Raw genomic sequence first — 19,325 nt, forward strand, 5'->3', positions numbered from 1 at the left:
GCCCAAAGATGTTTGAGACCCCCTTTTACTAAGGCATACTCACTTTTTTAGCGCTCGCTGGGCACGCTAAAACTTAAAGACGCCAATGGATTCCTATGGACGTCTCTAATGTTTAGCGCACCCACAATTTTAGCGCGCGCTAAAAACGTCAGCATGCCTTAGTAATGGGCGCCCTGAATGAGATAAGATTGGGCAAGAGCCTAATAAAATTATCCAGCCCAACATGTGGTCTGGATCCAGTATGCGAGCATGCCAGCATTTTAGTTCATCCAAAACTATAACAAACGCTATTGAAAAAAAGTTCAAAGCTGTTCCAGGTGGATAGGCACTGCCTTAAAGAGTGAAAGATAATTAATATTCACAACTTTTTTATCTCCTTAATCTGCAAAGTAGCCCTGCACAAAACCGGAAGTACGATCATAGCCCCGCCCACTGACACGAGGGAGTCGCTCACAATCTCATTGGGAGGAGGGGGAGTCAGCCCTTGATCCGGGCCTATCAAATACCTCTGACAAAGTTTTTCAACATGCTCCCTATTTATCGAAATTTTTAGAATTACACGTGTCGTAAGTAAATGACTTCAGGTGCTAGAGTTCATAAAGTGAGCGGCTTGTTTTTGTCCAGTTAGTTTGTAGACCTTAACCTGACTCCCCTTTCAAATAATAGAGCACTCCGGGGATGAGCGAAGAATTTCACATTGCACTGTTAAACGAAGGGGTGTCCGACCGGAACCAGAATTGGTAATTGTACCGTTGCTAAGGTATGGTGAGGAAAGTCTGAGAAGTTGAGCATTGCACTTTTTTTTTAAATGTAACATGATTCGATGTTCTGTTTCATTTCGTTGAAAAGCTTCTGCGACGAAAGAACTGGAGATTTTGTTATTGGTAAATTCTCTCCCTCCAGAGGAATGAACCAAGTGGCTCAGGAAGGATACAGCCAGGGCTCGTAGGGTTTCTTTTGCAGCGGGTGTTGGAGCTGGGTATGCTAGGCTGGCTGCTTTTAGTACACCGGTGCTAATAGCGAGTTGTGTGTGGCTCGAATGACGAGGTTTATTTGTTCCTTTCCGGACTGCGATGCTTCATTCAATAAAAACTGGAAGCTGAATGCTCATCTGTGTAAGCACACTGGGGAGGTAAGGGAAAGAGAGGCACGAGGATGTGAGAGTTTCTAGTCCGAATGTTTGGGGATTTGGGTCGCCTCTTTCCACGGCCATTGTCTATAAAGTATTATGGTGTCTGGTGGCACCTTATAGGTTAATCAGTTTTCTCAGCTTTGAACTTTTGGAGGAGAATAATCCACTTGTAAGTCAAGGGTTGGGTCAACATAATCTGATAGGGGAAGGATACAGGGAAAGAGAAGTGCAGTTCAGGATTTGGAAAGGGGGTGATAGCATGACTTCTAATAGTAGCAAATAACTTCAGCAGCTCCTTGTGATCTTGAGCAAGTCACTTACAGGCAGATGATCAAAAGCAAGCGCCGGCATTTGCTACTGCCCCATGATAAGAGCCCTCGAGCGGGTGAAACAACGCGCTCGAGGGCTCTTTGCACAAGTAGCATGCTAATGCATGCTAAACAGGGCTTAGCACATTCATCGCCAATGATCAGTGGTCAGCGCGCCAAAATTTGGGTCGGCAGTGGCAAACCCTATGCCAGCTCCGAGCTGGCGTTAGGGTTTGCAGATCATTGGGGAGGAATGGTGAGCCCTGTCCAGCATGCAGTTGCTTCAGATACAAACCTAGGGCCCATGCTTAGGGCTGCCCACCTTCAAACTAGGCAGGTGTGTTGTCTATTCCCTCCTGCCTCTGGGCCATCACCTACGCAGATGTGGTCCCCAGTCCCACACAGTACACCAGGTGGAGTCAATCTGTAATACAAGGAAACTTATTAAAGCCAGGCAACTAGTTTTAGAGCTCCAATTCCTTAATTGCATTGAGTGAGAGGAATCATAGTTAAGCTCTGGAGTTCATTGCAGGGTTTAAAAAAGAAAAAGGTTTGGACAAGTTCTTGAGGTAAAGTCCATAAACAATTTGTAGCCGAGTTCCGAAACCTTTCATCTGTCATGGAGTTTGGTTTTTGGGACCTTGCCAAGTACTTTGACTTGGATTGGTCGCTGTGATTTGGCTCTTTGTGAACTTGAGCTATGTAGTGCAGGAACTTTGGGCTAGTCTTGCAGTTTCAAGTCTTGGCAACTGCAGACAGCAAGATGCGGGGAATAAGTGGCAGGCTTCAAAGCCTGTTAATGCCTGCAAGTGAGGGATATGAGCATGCAAGAGGAACTTGAGCATGAGAGAGAGAGACTGGTTGGTACCTAGGCCTTGGTGGTATGTGGAGTAGAGAGGCAGTTGACTCATGATGTCATCTTTGAAGGAGGTTTGGGGAAGAGAGACAGTTGCCTTCTGTTTCTTTGCTCATAGAATGGGAAGAGAACCTTTGTAAATTACTCCCCTGTTTCAGCCCATGGTTGTCATCGGTTTTGAAAGACACTGCCTGCTGTAGGCTGAATCTAACTGGACTATTATTATTATTATTAGCATTTGTATAGTACGCACTACCAGACGCACGCAGCGCTGAACACCTGATACAAAGAGACAGTCCTCGCTCAAGAGTTTACAATCTAAATAATACAGACAGACAAGACAGTTACAGGTGAGGGAAGTAATGGGTGAGAAGGGAGGAAGGGACAAGGGGAGGGCAATTGTGGCTAGGAGCCAAAAGCAGCAGTGAAAAGGTGGGTTTTCAGCATAGATTTGAAAACAGGTAGAGATGGAGCTAGACGTATAGGTCCAGGAAGACTATTCCAGGCATAGCTAAATGGAAAAGAGAACAACCTTTCGATGGTCTATCTGCTCAGTTAACTGTGTGGGCACTGGCACTGAATATGGCTTCTGCCCGATGCCACCCATGGAATGCCCTGGGACTAACTATACAATGCTGCAGCAGAGGGGATATTCAGCGGCACTGTGCAATTAAGTGCTGCTGAACATCTGTGGGCAGTCTGCTGACTGGGGTTTAAGTGGGTAGGAGTGTCTCCCGCGCCTGCTTAAACATCGTTGAATGTATACCCCTTAGTTTTTTTTTTTTTAAATATCTTTATTGAGTCAAAGGTTGAACACCAAATCATCAGTAAAACAACATTCATACTGCTTCTTGCAACATTCTCTTAACAACAGCATGGAGCAGCCCTGCTGCTGCCCATGTCTAACAGGTATGCGGAGCCGACATCATTGATAGAACAATTTGTAGAACCACCCCTGGCCCATCATGTTTTTCCTTGTTTATTTATTTTTATTTATTTTATTGCATCCCACATTTTCCCACCTATTTGCGGGCTCAGTGTGGCTTACAATATATATTGTGAATATGAACATACAATATGTAACAGATCGATTATGGGTTAACATTGTGAGGAGTTATGTGAAGACAGAGTCAAGTCAAGACATCGTTTGGCGTAGAAACACTGGAATGGTACAGTGGGGAAAAAATAAGGCGATAGAATAATGGCGGAGAACCTTAGGTATAACTAGTCTATATGTTGGGGTGTTAATAGTGGTGTAAGTACGGGTAAGAGGGTTCAAAGAGAGTGTATTGATGCAATTCTGTTGGTGCATATAGGCTTCATGTGTTTTGATCCTTGCAGTAAATTTTCTCAAAGAGATAGGTCTTCAGTCGTTTGCGGAAGTCGGTTAATTCGTAGATCGTTTTCAGGTTGCATGGTATTGTATTCCAGAGTTGCGTGCTCGTATAGGAGAAAGTTGATGCATGCAGTACTTTGTATTTTATGCCTTTGCAGTTAGGGAAGTGGCGATTTAGGAAAGTTCGGGATGATCTTTTTGCGTTTCTGGGTGGCAGGTCTATTAAATCAGACATGTATGCAGGGGCTTCACCGTGAATAATTTTGTTCTCCCCCCACCCCCCGTCCACTGAGTTGAAGCCCAGGTAACTGCTTCTTGTTTGTGCTAACCAAAACTCTCCCATTCCCCAGCTGACACCACCAAGAACTAGGAGAGTTGCTACACATCTCAGAGCTCTCTCTATGTTAAAGATCAAATGTGAGTACATTAGCAACCCTTTCCCACAATGCTTTATACTGTCGTTGCCCTAAAGAAGTGTTGAATTTAAGGGATGTTATCACCCAGCTGGCCATTTCTTTCATAACTCCCAACCACACCACCATTTTGGGAGGGGCCCGGTCCACCCATGCCATCAAAATACAGTTTTTCACAAGCATCGTGGCTACTAAAATAAACTTGCATTTCGCCTCACCCAGGCCTTGTTCCCTTAGACCTTCGGAGCTCCCCAAATACACTACCGAATAGGACCATTCAAAAGTACATAGAGCGTATTGTACAATCTCTTTCAACGCTCCTGTCCAGAATGTTGCTAGCTGGGAAGCTGCCAAGGTAGTGGTGCGGGGCAAGATCATGGCATATACAGCGGCCCTTAGTTTGTAAAAGAGCTGCTGCTGATAGGCGGGAGGAGACATTCCCTCCACAACTCTTAAGTTCAATGGGGACAACATTTGGGGGTATGGGAGGTAGAAAAGTGAGAGAGGCCTCAGTACCTATTTTTGGGGCTTGCTCTTAGATTTTACGAATTTGTTGATGCCTGACTTACACACTTAGGTTGCAAAATCAGTCTGCAAATCTTTTGTAAAAGACATTCCAAATAGTGAACATCCCAACATGTGACATCCTTTTCCTACCTAGTCAAAATATGTGAAATTGGGTTTTTAACATCCAAGGCTGTGGCGTTTGTTGCTGGGAGATGGGCTTACCTCAACTTGCATAGCTGAGTTTAAAAGGGGTGTGGCAAGGCCAAGTTCCTGGAGGAAAGGTCCATAAACGCTTAACTGGCCATGCAGATTTCAGTGTCAACACTGCTTATCCCTGGGGGTGAGCAGCAATGAATGGATCTACTCTTTGGCATCCTAGTGACCTGGGATTGGCCACTGGTGGAGACAGGTTGCTGAGCTTGATGAATCTTCTGGTGGCATGTCTTATGTAAAACCCAAAGGGAATGCTGGAAATGGGGGTGTGATATGAACTGTCATATCTTTAAGGAATAAGTGCACATAATGAGGCCTCTGACTGAAGAAGGGAAGTTCATGGTTGAGAGGCCATGAGTTTGTGTTGTGGTGGTGGTGGAGTGGGGGGAGGAGAGGTGGAGACAGATCTGAGAGAACTCACTCCAAGGGAGGTGGTGGGGACACAGAATGGTGAAGTTTGAGGTTTTGGGTCAAGCACAAAGGATCTCTGGAGATGAGTACAAATTGGCGGATTATGGCGGTAGTAAGTGGAACTGGATGTGTCTTATAGCTTTTACATGCAGGTGTGTTTTGTGGAGAAATGTGTATTTTTCCTTCTGATAATGAAAGCGAGACGAGTGATTAACTGCTGAAAACGGTTACTCCTGAGTTAGTTGGATCTGGCAAGTTACTTGCGGGTACAGCAAATATTTCTCTACCTAAGAGGGCCTATGTCTTGGTTGTTCTAAGTTTTAAGTGAGTTATTCTCCAAGGCCTTGGTCATCTGTGGAAGAAGTGGGTTTGAACTGTGGCTTCCCTGATGTCAGCCTGCTGCTCTAACCACTCGGCTACTCCGCCACTTATACCTTATTACTTTTCGTGACTTCATTTCATACAAAGACAAGTTTTCATACTAGGACAAAAAGTCTGAGTCCTTTTGGTTTTGAAAAGTTTAAAATATGAGCACAGCAGATGTTGACTTTGCAGTATTTCAGAGGGGTTCCTGACAGTATGTTGTCCTGCATTGAATCTTGATGCTGTCACAGAATACAATGTGAGCTACTACAGTGTGCTTAGAGCCATTATTTAAAAAAATATATATCCTGCTCTGTGTTTACATCTAGGCAGGTTCCAAAATACAGCTTTACATATTATGTCAGGTATTTTCTCAATCTAAGTCCTGTACCTGGAACAGTGGAGGGTTAAGCAACTTGTGCAGTGGGAATCAAACCTGATTTCCCCTCAGTTCTTAGCCCGCTGAAGGTAAACTAGCATGGTCTATCTAGTCTGCCAGTAAGGTATCTAGAGTCTTACCTGCCATGTTGAGCAGGACTTATAGGTTTTCTCCTCTCTGCTGCTCTATGCAAGTTATACCCCTGTGTTTAATTTTTTTTCCTTTGAGCTAGATAGGGATCCTCTGTGTTTATCCTGTGCCTTTTTTTTTTAAGTTCTGTCACTGTTTTTGTCCCACTGCATTAAGTGCTTGAAGATTTGATTTTTAAATGTTTTAATTGCAAAAAGAAAAAAAAATCTGAGGTTTTTTTTTAGCAATGATTGAGCAGTGTGCCTATGTAGTGCTTAAAACTGTTTGCTTCGGCACTAAGCATGTTAGGCTTCTGGGTCTTTTCCTCCTAGAAAATTCATAACATTTCAAAATTGAAGTTCCAAAAGGAAAATGTTTTTTGCATATTCATTGTGATTGTACCACAAGGATTTAAGAATTATTGTGCACAGTTTTGGGTTGAGTTTGTTCTTTACATCTGTGCAGCAGATCCAACCATCCAGGCATCTGCCGTCCTTTCTGTGAAAAAGTATTTCCTGATATTGCTTTTAAATTAAACAGATAAAATAACTTTCAACAAAATGTAAAACTAGTGAAGTAGTAATTTTACATGTAGAGCATAAAAAACAAAAACAATGACTGTACCACTCAGCTACTTTTTTTCACCATTAACAATCAAATGAACTTATCTGCTCCAAATCTAAAAACACCATTTCATCACCACTGTATCTGAATGAAGTGCATTTTTAGTTTATTTAGATTTTACTCCCACCTTTTTCAGGTAGTAGCTCGAGGTGATTTACATTCAGGTATACTGGGTATTTCCCTGTCCCTGGAGGGCTCACAATCTAGGTTTGTACCTGAGGCAATGGAGGGTTAAGTGACTTGCCCAAGATTATAAGGAGCAGTAGTGGGATTTGAAACGGGCACCATTGGATGTCAGGACCAGTGCTTTAACCACTAGACTACACCTTCTACTCCAGTTGCTTTCTGAAGGAACGAATGTGGGTATAGGTGTATACATTAGCTGGTAGAGAATCCCACAGGGTTGGGGCAGCAATAAGAAAGTACCTTTGCAGAGTTCCACCAGATGGTGATGTTTGATGGAAGGAACATCAAGTAGACCTTTTTCGTCAGATAATAAAAATTGTGGTGGGCGATGGGTGATTTAAGCTCTCAAAACGTATTAAAGCCTCAGTAAACAAAGCATTAAAATCTTAAACTTAATCCTCCAGATTATTGGTAACTAGGGTAATGAATGTGAAAATGGAGCCAGTCAAAATGATTTTACACCTAGCAAGACCTGAGCTGCTGAATTTCGAGCACTGTGAAGAGCCCTCGGTAATGAAGCTGCAAGACCTAAATATAGTACATTAATCCAAGCGAGAAAGTACCAAAACTTGGACTACCATATGGGAATTATCAGTTAGAAAAGATTTAAGCCTGCAGACTAATTATAGCTTGTAGAATGCTCCCTTGACCATTGTTTCAATTTGAGTCCAGCTGTTTTTGTGCTGCTTTGCTTGATTCTTATCTGTTCACAAAGGGTAAATATCGCATGCAAACTAGAGGGGAAGGAGTGTGAAGGACTTTAAAACCAGCGGGAAAAGTATGTAGAGCACAGCTGATTTGTCTGCATCTCTGTTGACGTCTTTATATCGGCAGATATGCGCCGTTGACCTGGAGGGAACAGGGGTAGGATGAATTGAATGTCATGGTCCCCAAATATTGGTTTGGAAAGCATAATAAAATGAGACGTGGAGGCATATTAGGGCCCTGTTTACTAAGCCGTGCTATAGGTGCGCTAGCACTAGAGACGTCCATATATTCCTTCGGGTGTCTCTAGCGTTAGTGTGTGCAAAAAAAACAAAAAACGCTAGCGCACCTCATAAACAGAGCCCTTTAGACTTACAAAGTTCCAAAGTGTGGTATAATATGTAACCATTAGATGCCACTGCTGGCAGATTTTCAAAGGACACATTTTGCATTTTAACCACAGGGTGTCACTGTATCAAGTGTTTCTTATTAGGAGGCTGTTCACATGGCAACCAGTAGCAAACTACATAGTTTAGTCATTTAGGTGTCGCATAGCAACCATTTAAGAAAAGTGAGTAGGTTTCACAGAATTTACAAGAGAGAAAATGAAATGCATATCCGAATCGCTAAGAGTACACCAGTTTGGATGATCCTAATGTTTGGGAAGGTGCTCTGTAAAAAAAATGTTAAATACTATAAGAGGTAACTCTCAAGGATAGGAATATAGTAGCAGGAGGGGATGCATAGTGGGAAAAACATATGATCCATATCTTATGGAAAGACTTTCAACCCTTGTGTGTGTGCACGCAAACCTGTATGTGATGAGGAAAAATAAGGGAAGGGAAATGGGACTTGATATACCGCCTTTCTGAGGTTTTTGCAACTTCATTCAAAGCGGTTTACATATATTCAGGTACTTATTTTGTACCAGGGGCAATGGAGGGTTAAGTGACTTGCCCAGAGTCACAAGGAGCTGCAGTGGGAATTGAACTCAGTTCCGCAGGATCAAAGTCCACTGCACTAACCACTAGGCTACTCCTCCGAAAGGGGCAGTTTGGAGCAATTGTCTGTTACATTTCTATGCTAAAGGTGCTGCAACTCCTTCTCCCATAATGTATTGACCATTCTTATGGGATAGGGAGTTCCCATAGGAATGGGGCCATTATTTATGTGGACGTCCTGGTTTGATCTAGTCTGTTTTCAAACGTGATGCCTTTTTACCTGTTCCCTCCCCCCAACATCAGTTTGGTCCCTTGTGTCTAAATTCTTTCCAACATTGTGATGGAATTTTTGTGTGAGCTTTTACCACCAAAAAAAGATTGCAAGTGAAATGTCTGTAATATCTGAATGACCCACATTGCTGCACCATTGCTGTGGAGCACACCCCCCCCCCCCCCACCACTTCAGAGTTGCCCCATTTTTGAAAGGGGCCTAATCTGGTTGATGATGTAGCCAGCATGGACCACAGATCACACCATGCATAAAACACTGTGTAGTTTATGAACTTCTTCTATATGACTTAGCTTCCTCCTTCCGAAAGACAGACACACTAAAAGAAAATATCGTTCATCTGATTCCAAATGTTTTTAAGGAACTTTACAAACATTTCATATGGGGTGTAATTTATAGAGGTAATGTGTCCCCATGACTTAACTATAATTCATGGAAAGGGAATAGAGTCTGGTACTCCTATCGTTTATCTTTCCAGACATTACAATTTCCTGTTTTTTGTTATTTTTCCTGTCCCATTTTTGTTTGCTAGACACCTTTTGTTTGTCAGGACTGTGGGAAAGGCTTTACCAGAAGCTGTCATTTGTCCCGACATCTTCTAATACACACTGGAGAAAAACCATTTTGGTGAGTAGAACAAAATTTTCTTTTCGTTTCAAGGTACAAAATGTCGTCAAATTTTAATCTCTAGTACTGTTTCCTCTAAGCTGCAAGTGAGCGTGACTTTGCATAGCTTAAGGCCATGCTGTACACAACCTCTGTGTCTCACACAAACCATGGAGGCTCACAGTAGCAGGAGGCAAGAGCAGGGTAAATATCACCTGTGCTGCCCCATAGCAAGAAGAAACCTCTTAAAACTTAGCAGCAGGAGGAGAGGGGAGTCCCGACTGACTGCCCAAAGAAGAGGGTCTTCATCCTGCACGCCAAGCTCTGCTAGACTTTTCCCATTTCCATCAGCCTTATGTAGGAAGAGCACATGTGGGATGTACTGAGTGAGAATGTATTGGACGTTGACATCCAATGGAAATGAGCTGGGGGAGGGCACTGGGAGGCAAGGTCATAAGAAAGGAGGGGCAAGTGGAAGGCAGGTGCTTGTGCTGCCCTGGTTAAGGTGTTTTTTTTTTTATTTGACAGGGAGAGTGTTAGATTCTGTGTTTCTCAAACTGTCTGTCTGAGTGAGAGAGACTCTGGTGAGCAAGAGTATGAGTAAGAAGATGTGACTACACATGACACTTCTCTTGCCAGCCTGCACCAGTCTTAAGTATCCAGAACTCAAATAAGCCATAAGTTTTGCTGTGGAATAAGGCTTTCCTAAAATTACACCATGGTGTATGTATAGGGATAAGAAGGTGTATAAGTGTCCAGCATGCAGGCCTGTTTAGGGACAGAGCTTGGACAGACGGCTGGCTGAATCACAAAGTATGCACTTAGAGTAATTCTGTAATGGGTGCCCGCCTTTAAATGCCACTTGAGTGCATAAGCACATAAGCATTGCCATACTGGGACAGACTGAAAGTCCATCAAGCCCAATATCCTGTTTCCAACAGTGGGAAATCCTGGTTACAAATACCTGGCAGGATTCCAAAAGACTAACGTTAATTTTATGCAGCTAATCCCAGGAATAATTGGATTTTCCCAAGGCCATCTTAATAACGACTTATGGATTTTTCTTTTAGGAAATTGTCCAGAACCATTTTTAAACCCTGCTAAGCTAACTGCTTTTACCTTCTCTGGCAGTTCAATTGCACGGAACACTAGTTCTTTCATGGGTAAATGTACACTTGTGTGTAAGAGGAGGTAGGGCTATTGAGTACTATTCTGTAATGGTGTGCGTAAGTGGTATAGCATGTAACTTGAAAGGGTGTTCATATGGAAGGGATGTGGATGGGGCTGCCACTTGTGTAACTTAGAGTACCCCTGCTGCATTTACGCCAGGTATATGGCTGGTGTAACTGGTCTCATAAATGAAGGCTCTTTGATGCTGGGTTACACTAGTTTTCTGTAATGGAATCCAGACACCCAGATTACTGTGGGTCTCGCAGTGCAGCAGTGGGGCTGCTAAAAAGAGGCTCCCAATTACAGAACTGCCCCCTTAGTTTATAAATGTGCGTAAATTTATACTGCCCAAGCAGAGGTCGATATATATATAGGTGACTTTTTTTTTTTTTTTAGCTGCAGTTTGTTGCCGCTTTAGTGAGGCCATTTATAAAAACACAGGTGTCTTATATGGCATTATAAAGTAGTTCCAAATAGGTACCTGCTTTGATGTTTGGCCTAGGTGACGTTATAAAATTACTGTCCATGTGTCACATTTGCATATGTTATTGGGGCTTTCTTCTGAAGGGCTGTGAATGCTGCCTTTCAGCATCCTTGGACTTTGTTAGATCTCTTGTGACGGTGCTTCTCATCCAGCGTGCACTGAGGTTCCTAGTATGCTTTCCTCCCTGGTGGTGGAATGTGGTCAGGGCCTTCAACGGATTAAGTGAATCCCCAGCCCCGCTGTGATGCTCTTGTTTGTTTTTTGTTTTATTTTTGTCAAGTTTGCAGCTGGGTTTCTTTTCGCACTTCTCTCTTTCCTCCTCTCGCAGTTGCATTATCTCTCCTGTCTTCCCCCCCCCCCCCCCCCTTTACAAGTCCAGCAGCCCTCACTTCTTCAAACCTGTCTATTTTGCTGACCGCAGCAATGATAAACACATGCTGCTTACTTCTGGAGCCTTTCATCTGTCAAAGTTGCACTAGATGGGGTGGGATACAGCAGAGGTAAGGTGCCGGAATCGCTGCTACAATGAGTGAAGGAGGCAGGTTCGAAGGTCTGCAAGGGAAGAAGAAACAGGAGAGGTGCTGGTTCTGGGGGGGGAGGGAGGGGGCAGAAGAGGTGCCAGACCTTCTGGGTGGGGTGAGGGGGGCAGCAGAAATTTGCTAGGAGGCAGAGGCACCATTTTAGATACTGACCCATTTAGGACAGCAGTGGAGGGGAACTGCTGCTGCCTGGGAACTTTATTAGGATACCTTCATGTTTGGGGAGGGCTCTCGGAGGGAGGGGGCACATTCATGGCTGCAGCTGTTGTGCCTGTGGTGGCATTTTTGGTGGGAAGGGGAATCATGACATATGGGCTAGAGGTGTTGTTTTGAAGTTGTGGGGGTCTTTTTTTTTTGGGGGGGGGGGGGGGTGGCATATGTGTTCTAGGGAAGGAGTGAGTCTCTAGTGGCGTAATCTGTATATTGTGTGTGCAGTGGGTGCTGTATTTGTAGGGTACATGCTGGGCATACTCCTTGCAGAGTAAGTGCAAACACATGCTGCTCTTTCCCCAAAGGGCCCCCTGTACGTCCTACGTGGCGTGTACAACTTTCACTTGTCTATCCTTTTCCACATGGATGCTCCTTTCCCTTCTGCGATGGGAAAAGAATATCTTTTTTTTTTTTTTTTTCCATCCTGTCCAAAACCTCCCAGCCCGCAACCTCTTGCCAGATACATTTGTCAGTTTTGGGCATACATATCTTGTCTATACTGCATGGCCATCTAAATCCCAATTCCATATCATCAAGCTGATCAATCCATAGACTGGTGGGTTGTGTCCATCTACCAGCAGGTGGAGATAGAGAGCAAACTTTTGCCTCCCTATATGTGGTCATGTGCTGCCGGAAACTCCCCAGTATGTTCTCTATCTCAGCAGGTGGTGGTCACACACAGCAGCAGCTCTGGCTAGGCCTCCAAGCCTAATTTTTAGGTTTTGTTGAGTGCCTGGGGTTGAGGGCTCTTTTGAGCAAGTGCAAACCTGGTGGTGCCAGGTCCCTCCTTTTCTCCCCCCTCCCGCTGGCTCCGTTAAAAAAAAAAAAAAAAAAAAAAATTTTTGAACGTCCTTAAAGGCGTTTATTTCGACGTTTATTTAAGCGTCTATTGCAGCTACTCACTGGGACACCAGGTCGTTACAACTCGGAGCGGACAGCAGGTAATTTTTACCTTTTTATAGCGGGCAGGGGGTTCCCCGATTCTTCTCCTCGTGGCATATGGCGTCGGAGGGCGAGGGCGCAAAGGGTCGCTCCCCGGGTCGCTTGAGCGCTTCTAGAGGGGATGCGGGGGTCTTAAAGCCTGATTCGCCCTTGTTGGGTGACAGTTTCGTGACCGATGAATGTCCCGGTCCTTCCTCCGGCGTGGCGGTTTTTCCCGCCATAAACGCCCATCCCCCGCTCCTCGCCTCCGCCATCTTGGCCGGCCACGCGGCTCGGACGGCTTCTTCTTGGGCCGCCCTTGAGGTTGGAGACATTAATGCCATGAACGCCCTTAATTTGGGCGACGGCACAGAAGCGGCTAAAGTTAAGAGCCGTTCTTCCCGCGCGGCTCCTTCGCGGAGTTTCGCGCCGGACGCCATTTTGGATGCGCAGCATGTCTCTCCCCCGCTCTTGCGAGCGCCGGTTGAGGGTGCGTCTAGGGCTGTTGCCCAGGCTGCGGAAGTGCACAGTCTGGGGGGTTTCTCCCCCGAGTTTGTTTTGCTGCTGCATCAGGCCTTCCTCATACACAACGCTGTCCCTGCTCCCTCGTCTGGTAAAGAGGTTGAGGTTCCCAGAGGTAAACGCCCTCGGGTTGATTCCCAGGCCTTGGAGGAATTTGTCTCCTCCGATGTAGATGAGGGCAGCGTGTCTGAGGTCTCCCAACGGTCCTTTGCGGATTCCTTGGAGGAGACGGATCCCCGCTCGGATGGAGCGGATGACCCCTCTGCAGCGCGGGTTTTTAGCCCAGAGGATTTGCCCAACCTGTTGTTACAGGCCATGGACACTTTGAAGATTTCCTCTCCGGAGGACGTCTCTCCCTCAGCCCCTGTTGGCTCTGCCATTATGCTGGGGACGAAGCGCCCGCCTAGAACCTTCCACGTGCATGATGCCATGCACACCTTAATTTCGGCTCAATGGGATGTCCCAGAAGCGAGCCTTAAAGTGGCTAGGGCTATGTCCCGCCTCTATCCTTTGGCTGTGAGTGAATGTGAGGCCTATCTGTGGCCTACCGTGGATTCTTTAATCACTGCGGTGACTAAGAAAACGGCGTTGCCGGTGGAAGGTGGCACGGCCCTAAAGGACGCCCAAGACAGAAGATTGGAGGCGGCCTTAAGGTTGTCCTTTGAGGCGACTGCTTTAAGTTTGCAGGCCTCAGTTTGCGGCTCCTATGTGGCCAGGGCGTGCCTGACTATGGTGCAGCGGGCTTCTCCCTCGGATCATTCCTTGAGGGCTGATTGGCCGGCCCTGGAATCGGGCTTAGCCTATTTGGCAGACTTGCTGTATGATGTCTTGAGGGCCTCAGCGAAAGGCATGGCTCAGACAATCTCTGCGCGGCGGTGGCTTTGGCTGAAACATTGGTCTGCTGACCACGCCTCTAAATCCCGCCTGGCTAGGTTGCCTTTTAAAGGCAAGCTGCTCTTTGGGGTCGAGCTGGACAAAATCGTGACCGATCTCGGCACGTCTAAGGGCAAGAAATTACCAGAGGTCAGGGCTCGGGCTAGTACTCGTCCCGGTACCTCCAGAGGACAGTTGCAGGAAGCCCGTCGGTACCGCCCGGGCAAGTCGGGTTCCTCTGCCCCCTCTTCCTTCAAGAGGAATTTCTCCCCCAAGCAGCATTCCTTTCGCAGAGACCGCCGTCCCGGAGGTGCTCCCTCCGGTCCTCCCCCAGGGTCTCGTACCCAATGACGGGGTCTTGGTCCACGCCCCAGTGCAAATTGGAGGACGGCCGTCCTCGTTTCTGGGCGAGTGGACCACAATAACTTCAGACGCGTGGGTGCTGGAAGTCATCAGAGACGGCTACAAACTAGAGTTCTGCCGACCCTTAAAAGACGGGTTTGTACTCTCTCCCTGCAAGTCTCCGGTCAAAGCTGTGGCAGTGCAGCAGACCTTGGACAATCCGATCCGCCTGGGCGCGGTCGTTCCGGTGCCAGAAAGTCAGCTTGGCAAGGGACGTTACTCCATTTACTTTGTGGTACCAAAGAAAGGAGGTTCTGTCCGGCCTATCCTCGACCTCAAAGGGGTCAATCGGGCCTTGAAAGTGCGGCACTTTCGCATGGAGACTCTCCGCTCTGTTATAGCGGCAGTGAAGGCAGGAGAGTTCCTGGCATCCTTGGACATCAAGGAAGCGTACCTGCATATTCCCATCTGGCCTCCTCATCAACGCTTTCTGCGTTTTGCAGTCCTGGGCCGACACTTCCAGTTCAGAGCCCTCCCTTTCGGGTTGGCTACTGCTCCGCGGACCTTTTCCAAAGTAATGGTGGTCATCGCGGCCTTCCTACGAAAGGAAGGGGTACAAGTCCATCCTTATCTGGACGACTGGTTGATCCGAGCCCCCTCTTATGCAGAGAGCGGCAAAGCTGTGGACCGGGTAGTTGCTCTTTTGAGCTCCCTGGGATGGATCATCAACTGGGAGAAGAGCCAGCTGCGCCCGACTCAGTCCCTGGAGTACCTGGGAGTTCGATTCGACACCCAAGTGGGCAGAGTGTTCCTGCCAGACAATCGGATTGTCAAACTTCAGGCTCAGGTGGACCAGTTCCTAGTAGCCTCTCCCCTTCGGGCTTGGGACTATGTGCAGCTGTTGGGCTCTATGACGGCCACGATGGAAGTTGTGCCCTGGGCCAGGGCTCATATGAGACCACTTCAACACTCTTTGCTGCAGCGCTGGACTCCGATGTCGGAGGATTATGCTGTGCGCCTTCCCTTGGACCCAGCAGTGCGCAAGGCGCTGAGCTGGTGGATGCAGACAGACAAGTTGTCTGCGGGAATGCCTCTGGTGACCCCAGAGTGGATTGTCGTCACGACGGACGCCTCGTTGTCGGGCTGGGGAGCCCACTGCTTGGGAAGGACAGCGCAGGGGCTCTGGTCTCCTGCAGAGGCAAAGTGGTCTATCAACCTCCTGGAACTCAGAGCCATTCGGTTGGCGCTTTTGGAGTTCATCCCGGTACTGGTGTTGAAGCCTGTACGGGTCCTGTCGGACAATGCCACGGCTGTGGCCTATGTCAACCGCCAGGGAGGTACCAAGAGCGCCCCTCTAGCCAAGGAGGCTATGAATCTTTGCCAGTGGGCGGAAGCGAACCTGGAGCAGCTTTCAGCGGCCCACATTGCCGGAGTCATGAATGTCAAGGCGGACTTTCTCAGTCGCCATACCTTGGAGCCCGGAGAGTGGCAGCTATCTGCTCAGGCGTTCTTGGACATCACGAAGCGCTGGGGCCAGCCGAGCCTAGATCTGATGGCGTCATCGGCCAATTGCCAAGTGCCGCGCTTTTTCAGCAGAGGACGGGACCCTCGATCCCTGGGAGTAGATGCTCTTCTCCAACAGTGGCCGACACAAGAGCTTCTCTATGTGTTCCCGCCCTGGCCCATGTTGGGCAGGGTGCTAGACCGGGTGGCAAAGCATCCCGGCAGGGTAATCCTGGTGGGTCCGGATTGGCCCAGGCGTCCCTGGTATGCGGACTTGATCAGGCTCTCAGTCGACGATCCTCTGCGGCTGCCAGTGGAGCAGGGCCTGTTACATCAGGGTCCCGTGGTGATGGAGGATCCCTCCCCCTTTGGTCTTACGGCCTGGCTATTGAGCGGCAGCATCTGAGGAAGAAGGGCTTCTCAGACAAGGTCATCGCCACTATGCTGAGAGCGAGGAAGCGCTCTACTTCTACTGCTTACGCCAGGGTTTGGCGTATCTTTGCAGCGTGGTGTGAAGCAGGCTCTCTTTCTCCCTTCACTGCTCCAATTTCTTCAGTGTTGGCGTTCCTGCAAGAAGGTCTGGAGAAAGGCCTGTCGCTCAGTTCCCTTAAAGTCCAGGTAGCGGCTCTGGCTTGCTTCAGGGGCCGCCTGAAGGGTGCTTCCCTGGCTTCGCAGCCAGATGTGGTGCGCTTTCTCAAGGGAGTTAATCACCTGCGCCCTCCTCTGCACTCAGTGGTGCCTGCGTGGAATCTCAACCTGGTACTAAGAGCATTGCAGAAGCCGCCTTTTGAACCCTTGTCGAGGGCATCTCTGAAAGACCTGACGTTGAAAGCAGTCTTTTTGGTGGCTATCACTTCAGCCAGAAGAGTTTCCGAGCTCCAGGCGCTCTCATGTCGAGAGCCTTTTCTGCAGTTCACTGAGGCAGGAGTGACTATTCGCACAGTGCCTTCCTTCCTGCCCAAGATTGTTTCTCGCTTCCATGTGAATCAGCAGCTCTGTCTCACTTCCTTTCGTAGGGAGGACTACCCAGAGGAGTACTCTGCTCTTAAATATCTGGATGTGAGACGAGTCATCATCAGATACTTGGAAGTGACCAGTGATTTCCGGAAATCGGATCATCTGTTTGTCCTGTTTGCAGGTCCTCGTAAGGGTCTGCAGGCTGCTAAGCCTACAGTGGCAAGATGGGTCAAGGAAGCCATTGCAGCGGCTTATGTGGCCGCGGGGAAGGTGCCGCCTATCCAGCTGAAGGCTCACTCCACGAGAGCTCAGGCGGCCTCGATGGCAGAGGCCGGATCCGTCTCCTTGGAAGAGATATGCAAGGCGGCAACTTGGGCTTCGGCTCATACATTCTCCAAGCATTACCGTTTGACTGTGGCTGCACGGGCGGAGGCCCGGTTTGGAGCTTCAGTGTTGAGGTCAGGGATTTCAATGTCCCGCCCTGGGTGAGTACTGCTTCGGTACATCCCACCAGTCTATGGATTGATCAGCTTGATGATATGGAAGGTAAAATTATGTATAATCATACCTGATAATTTTCTTTCCATTAATCATAGCTGATCAATCCATAGCCCCTCCCAGATATCTGTACTGTTTTTATTCTGGTTGCATTTCAGGTTCAAGTTTAGTCTTCAGTTACTTCAGAAAGACTTCGTGTTCAAGTTTTTTCACTTGGATTCTTCAAGAGTTAAGACGAGTTTGTGTTACAGTGAGCTGCTGCATTCCTCTCCCCTCCGTTTTACGGGGCTGGATTGAGACTTAAAATTCTGCCGGCACTCCCTCCCGCTTCGTGCGGCTGTAGGGCAGCTTTGTACCCCTCCCGCTTCGGCGGTGTTAGGGTCAGTCAGCTCCTCCCGCGGTTGCGGTTGCAGGATAAGCCAGATCCCCCCGCATCGGCGGGTGTGGTGTCCCTCCCCCGCTCCGCGGGGATGAGCTGGACGGATTCCCCTCCCCCACTTGTGTGGGGATGAGCTGGGTTAATTCCCCTCCCCCGTTTCGGCGGTGGTGAGCTGGGCAGAGTGTCCCTTCGTGGGTGTAATTCTCTAAGTGCTGAGTCCTGCGGATGGAGCTTTGATATCGACATACTGAGGAGTTTCCGGCAGCACATGACCACATATAGGGAGGCAAAAGTTTGCTCTCTCTCTCCACCTGCTGGTAGATGGACACAACCCACCAGTCTATGGATTGATCAGCTATGATTAATGGAAAGAAAATTATCAGGTATGATTATACATAATTTTACCTTTTATAAAGCCATCTATGTACCAGTATGAGTGTCTAATACATGGAGAGTGCTTCTGAAATGAGCACCTTAGGCTGTTGTGTAATAAACATTAAAGGAGAAGTTGGTGTATTTTTCTTGTGTATTTTCCTCCAAAATAAAGCTGCTTTGTTTTGTAGGTGCACGGTTGATGGCTGCAATGAAAAATTTGCCTTAAATTCAAACTTGAAAAAGCACATTGGACGCAAGCATGACAAGCAAGGAAAACAGTATGTGGTATGTCAACATCCTTTCTGTGTTTGGGGCACTTGTGCAGAAGTGAATGAACCATGGGAAATGATGACAACCTGTTTGTTTAGAACTGGAGAAAATACACATTTCATTACAAATTGCATAATGTTTTATTGTACAGCATCCTTTATCCAGGCAGGATTAGAGCATGTTTTATGATCTTTACTAATTTAGACGCATACATGCAGCCACCCTTGGGATGACAGACTTTGAATTTAATTTGCGGCCTTTGGAGTGTAAATAACATTTTGAAGAAGTGCACCATTATTACCCAGTTGCAGTTGAATGCATGAGAGACCATTGAGATGGTGACTAGCCCTCCCTCCTGCCGAATCAGCAGCGGAATGTGCCCATGCATTGAATCAAAGATAACTTCTTTCCTTTTCCCATAATATCAAAAGCTATCCAAGCCAGAGCTGTTCACTAGAATCAAATTAAATATAGAAAGATTTTTTTCCCCTTGTCCTGATAGCTTCCACTGTTCTTTGGGCCTTCCAGCTCAATTTGAACCAGTCTTTGCTTGGAGGTATGGCACCATGAGCCTTCATGTACACCTGGGGCAGGGGGGCAATCCTTATTTTACACCCCCCCCCCCCCATCACTTGCTTTGGTCAGTGCAGTGACAGCTCCTGAACAGAAGCAAAGTCTTTTCCAGAATGTGGTGTGCCTTTGCCATGAGTTTTTTGAAGAATGCAAGAAATAATTTTCATTTTGGAGTTAGAAATGGGGCTGAAATTTTTTTTTTCAGGATTTACTGGAATGTGTCCCACTTCATAAAGGAACTTCCAAGGCAGTTTGTATGTGTAGTAGCCTCTTCTGTAATTCATTTGAGTGCTATTTCAGTGGGGATATTA

The 19,325-nt window shown here is 47.1% G+C and overlaps 1 protein-coding gene across 1 annotated transcript in view; it reads left to right on the forward strand.

The window, feature by feature from the left end:
- Positions 1 to 931: 931 nt before the first annotated feature.
- Positions 932 to 19,325, forward strand: part of GTF3A (general transcription factor IIIA) — a 40,830-nt gene continuing 22,436 nt past the window's right edge. Inside the window, exons 1-3 of the mRNA XM_030200334.1 lie at positions 932 to 1,132; positions 9,325 to 9,419; positions 18,360 to 18,456. Of these exons, the coding sequence (XP_030056194.1) occupies positions 1,040 to 1,132; positions 9,325 to 9,419; positions 18,360 to 18,456 (285 nt within the window). The 5' untranslated portion in view covers positions 932 to 1,039. The remainder of the gene's footprint in view (positions 1,133 to 9,324; positions 9,420 to 18,359; positions 18,457 to 19,325) is intronic.

Source organism: Microcaecilia unicolor, chromosome 4, assembly GCF_901765095.1.
Source record: "Microcaecilia unicolor chromosome 4, aMicUni1.1, whole genome shotgun sequence".
Taxonomy (NCBI): Eukaryota; Metazoa; Chordata; class Amphibia; order Gymnophiona; family Siphonopidae; genus Microcaecilia; species Microcaecilia unicolor.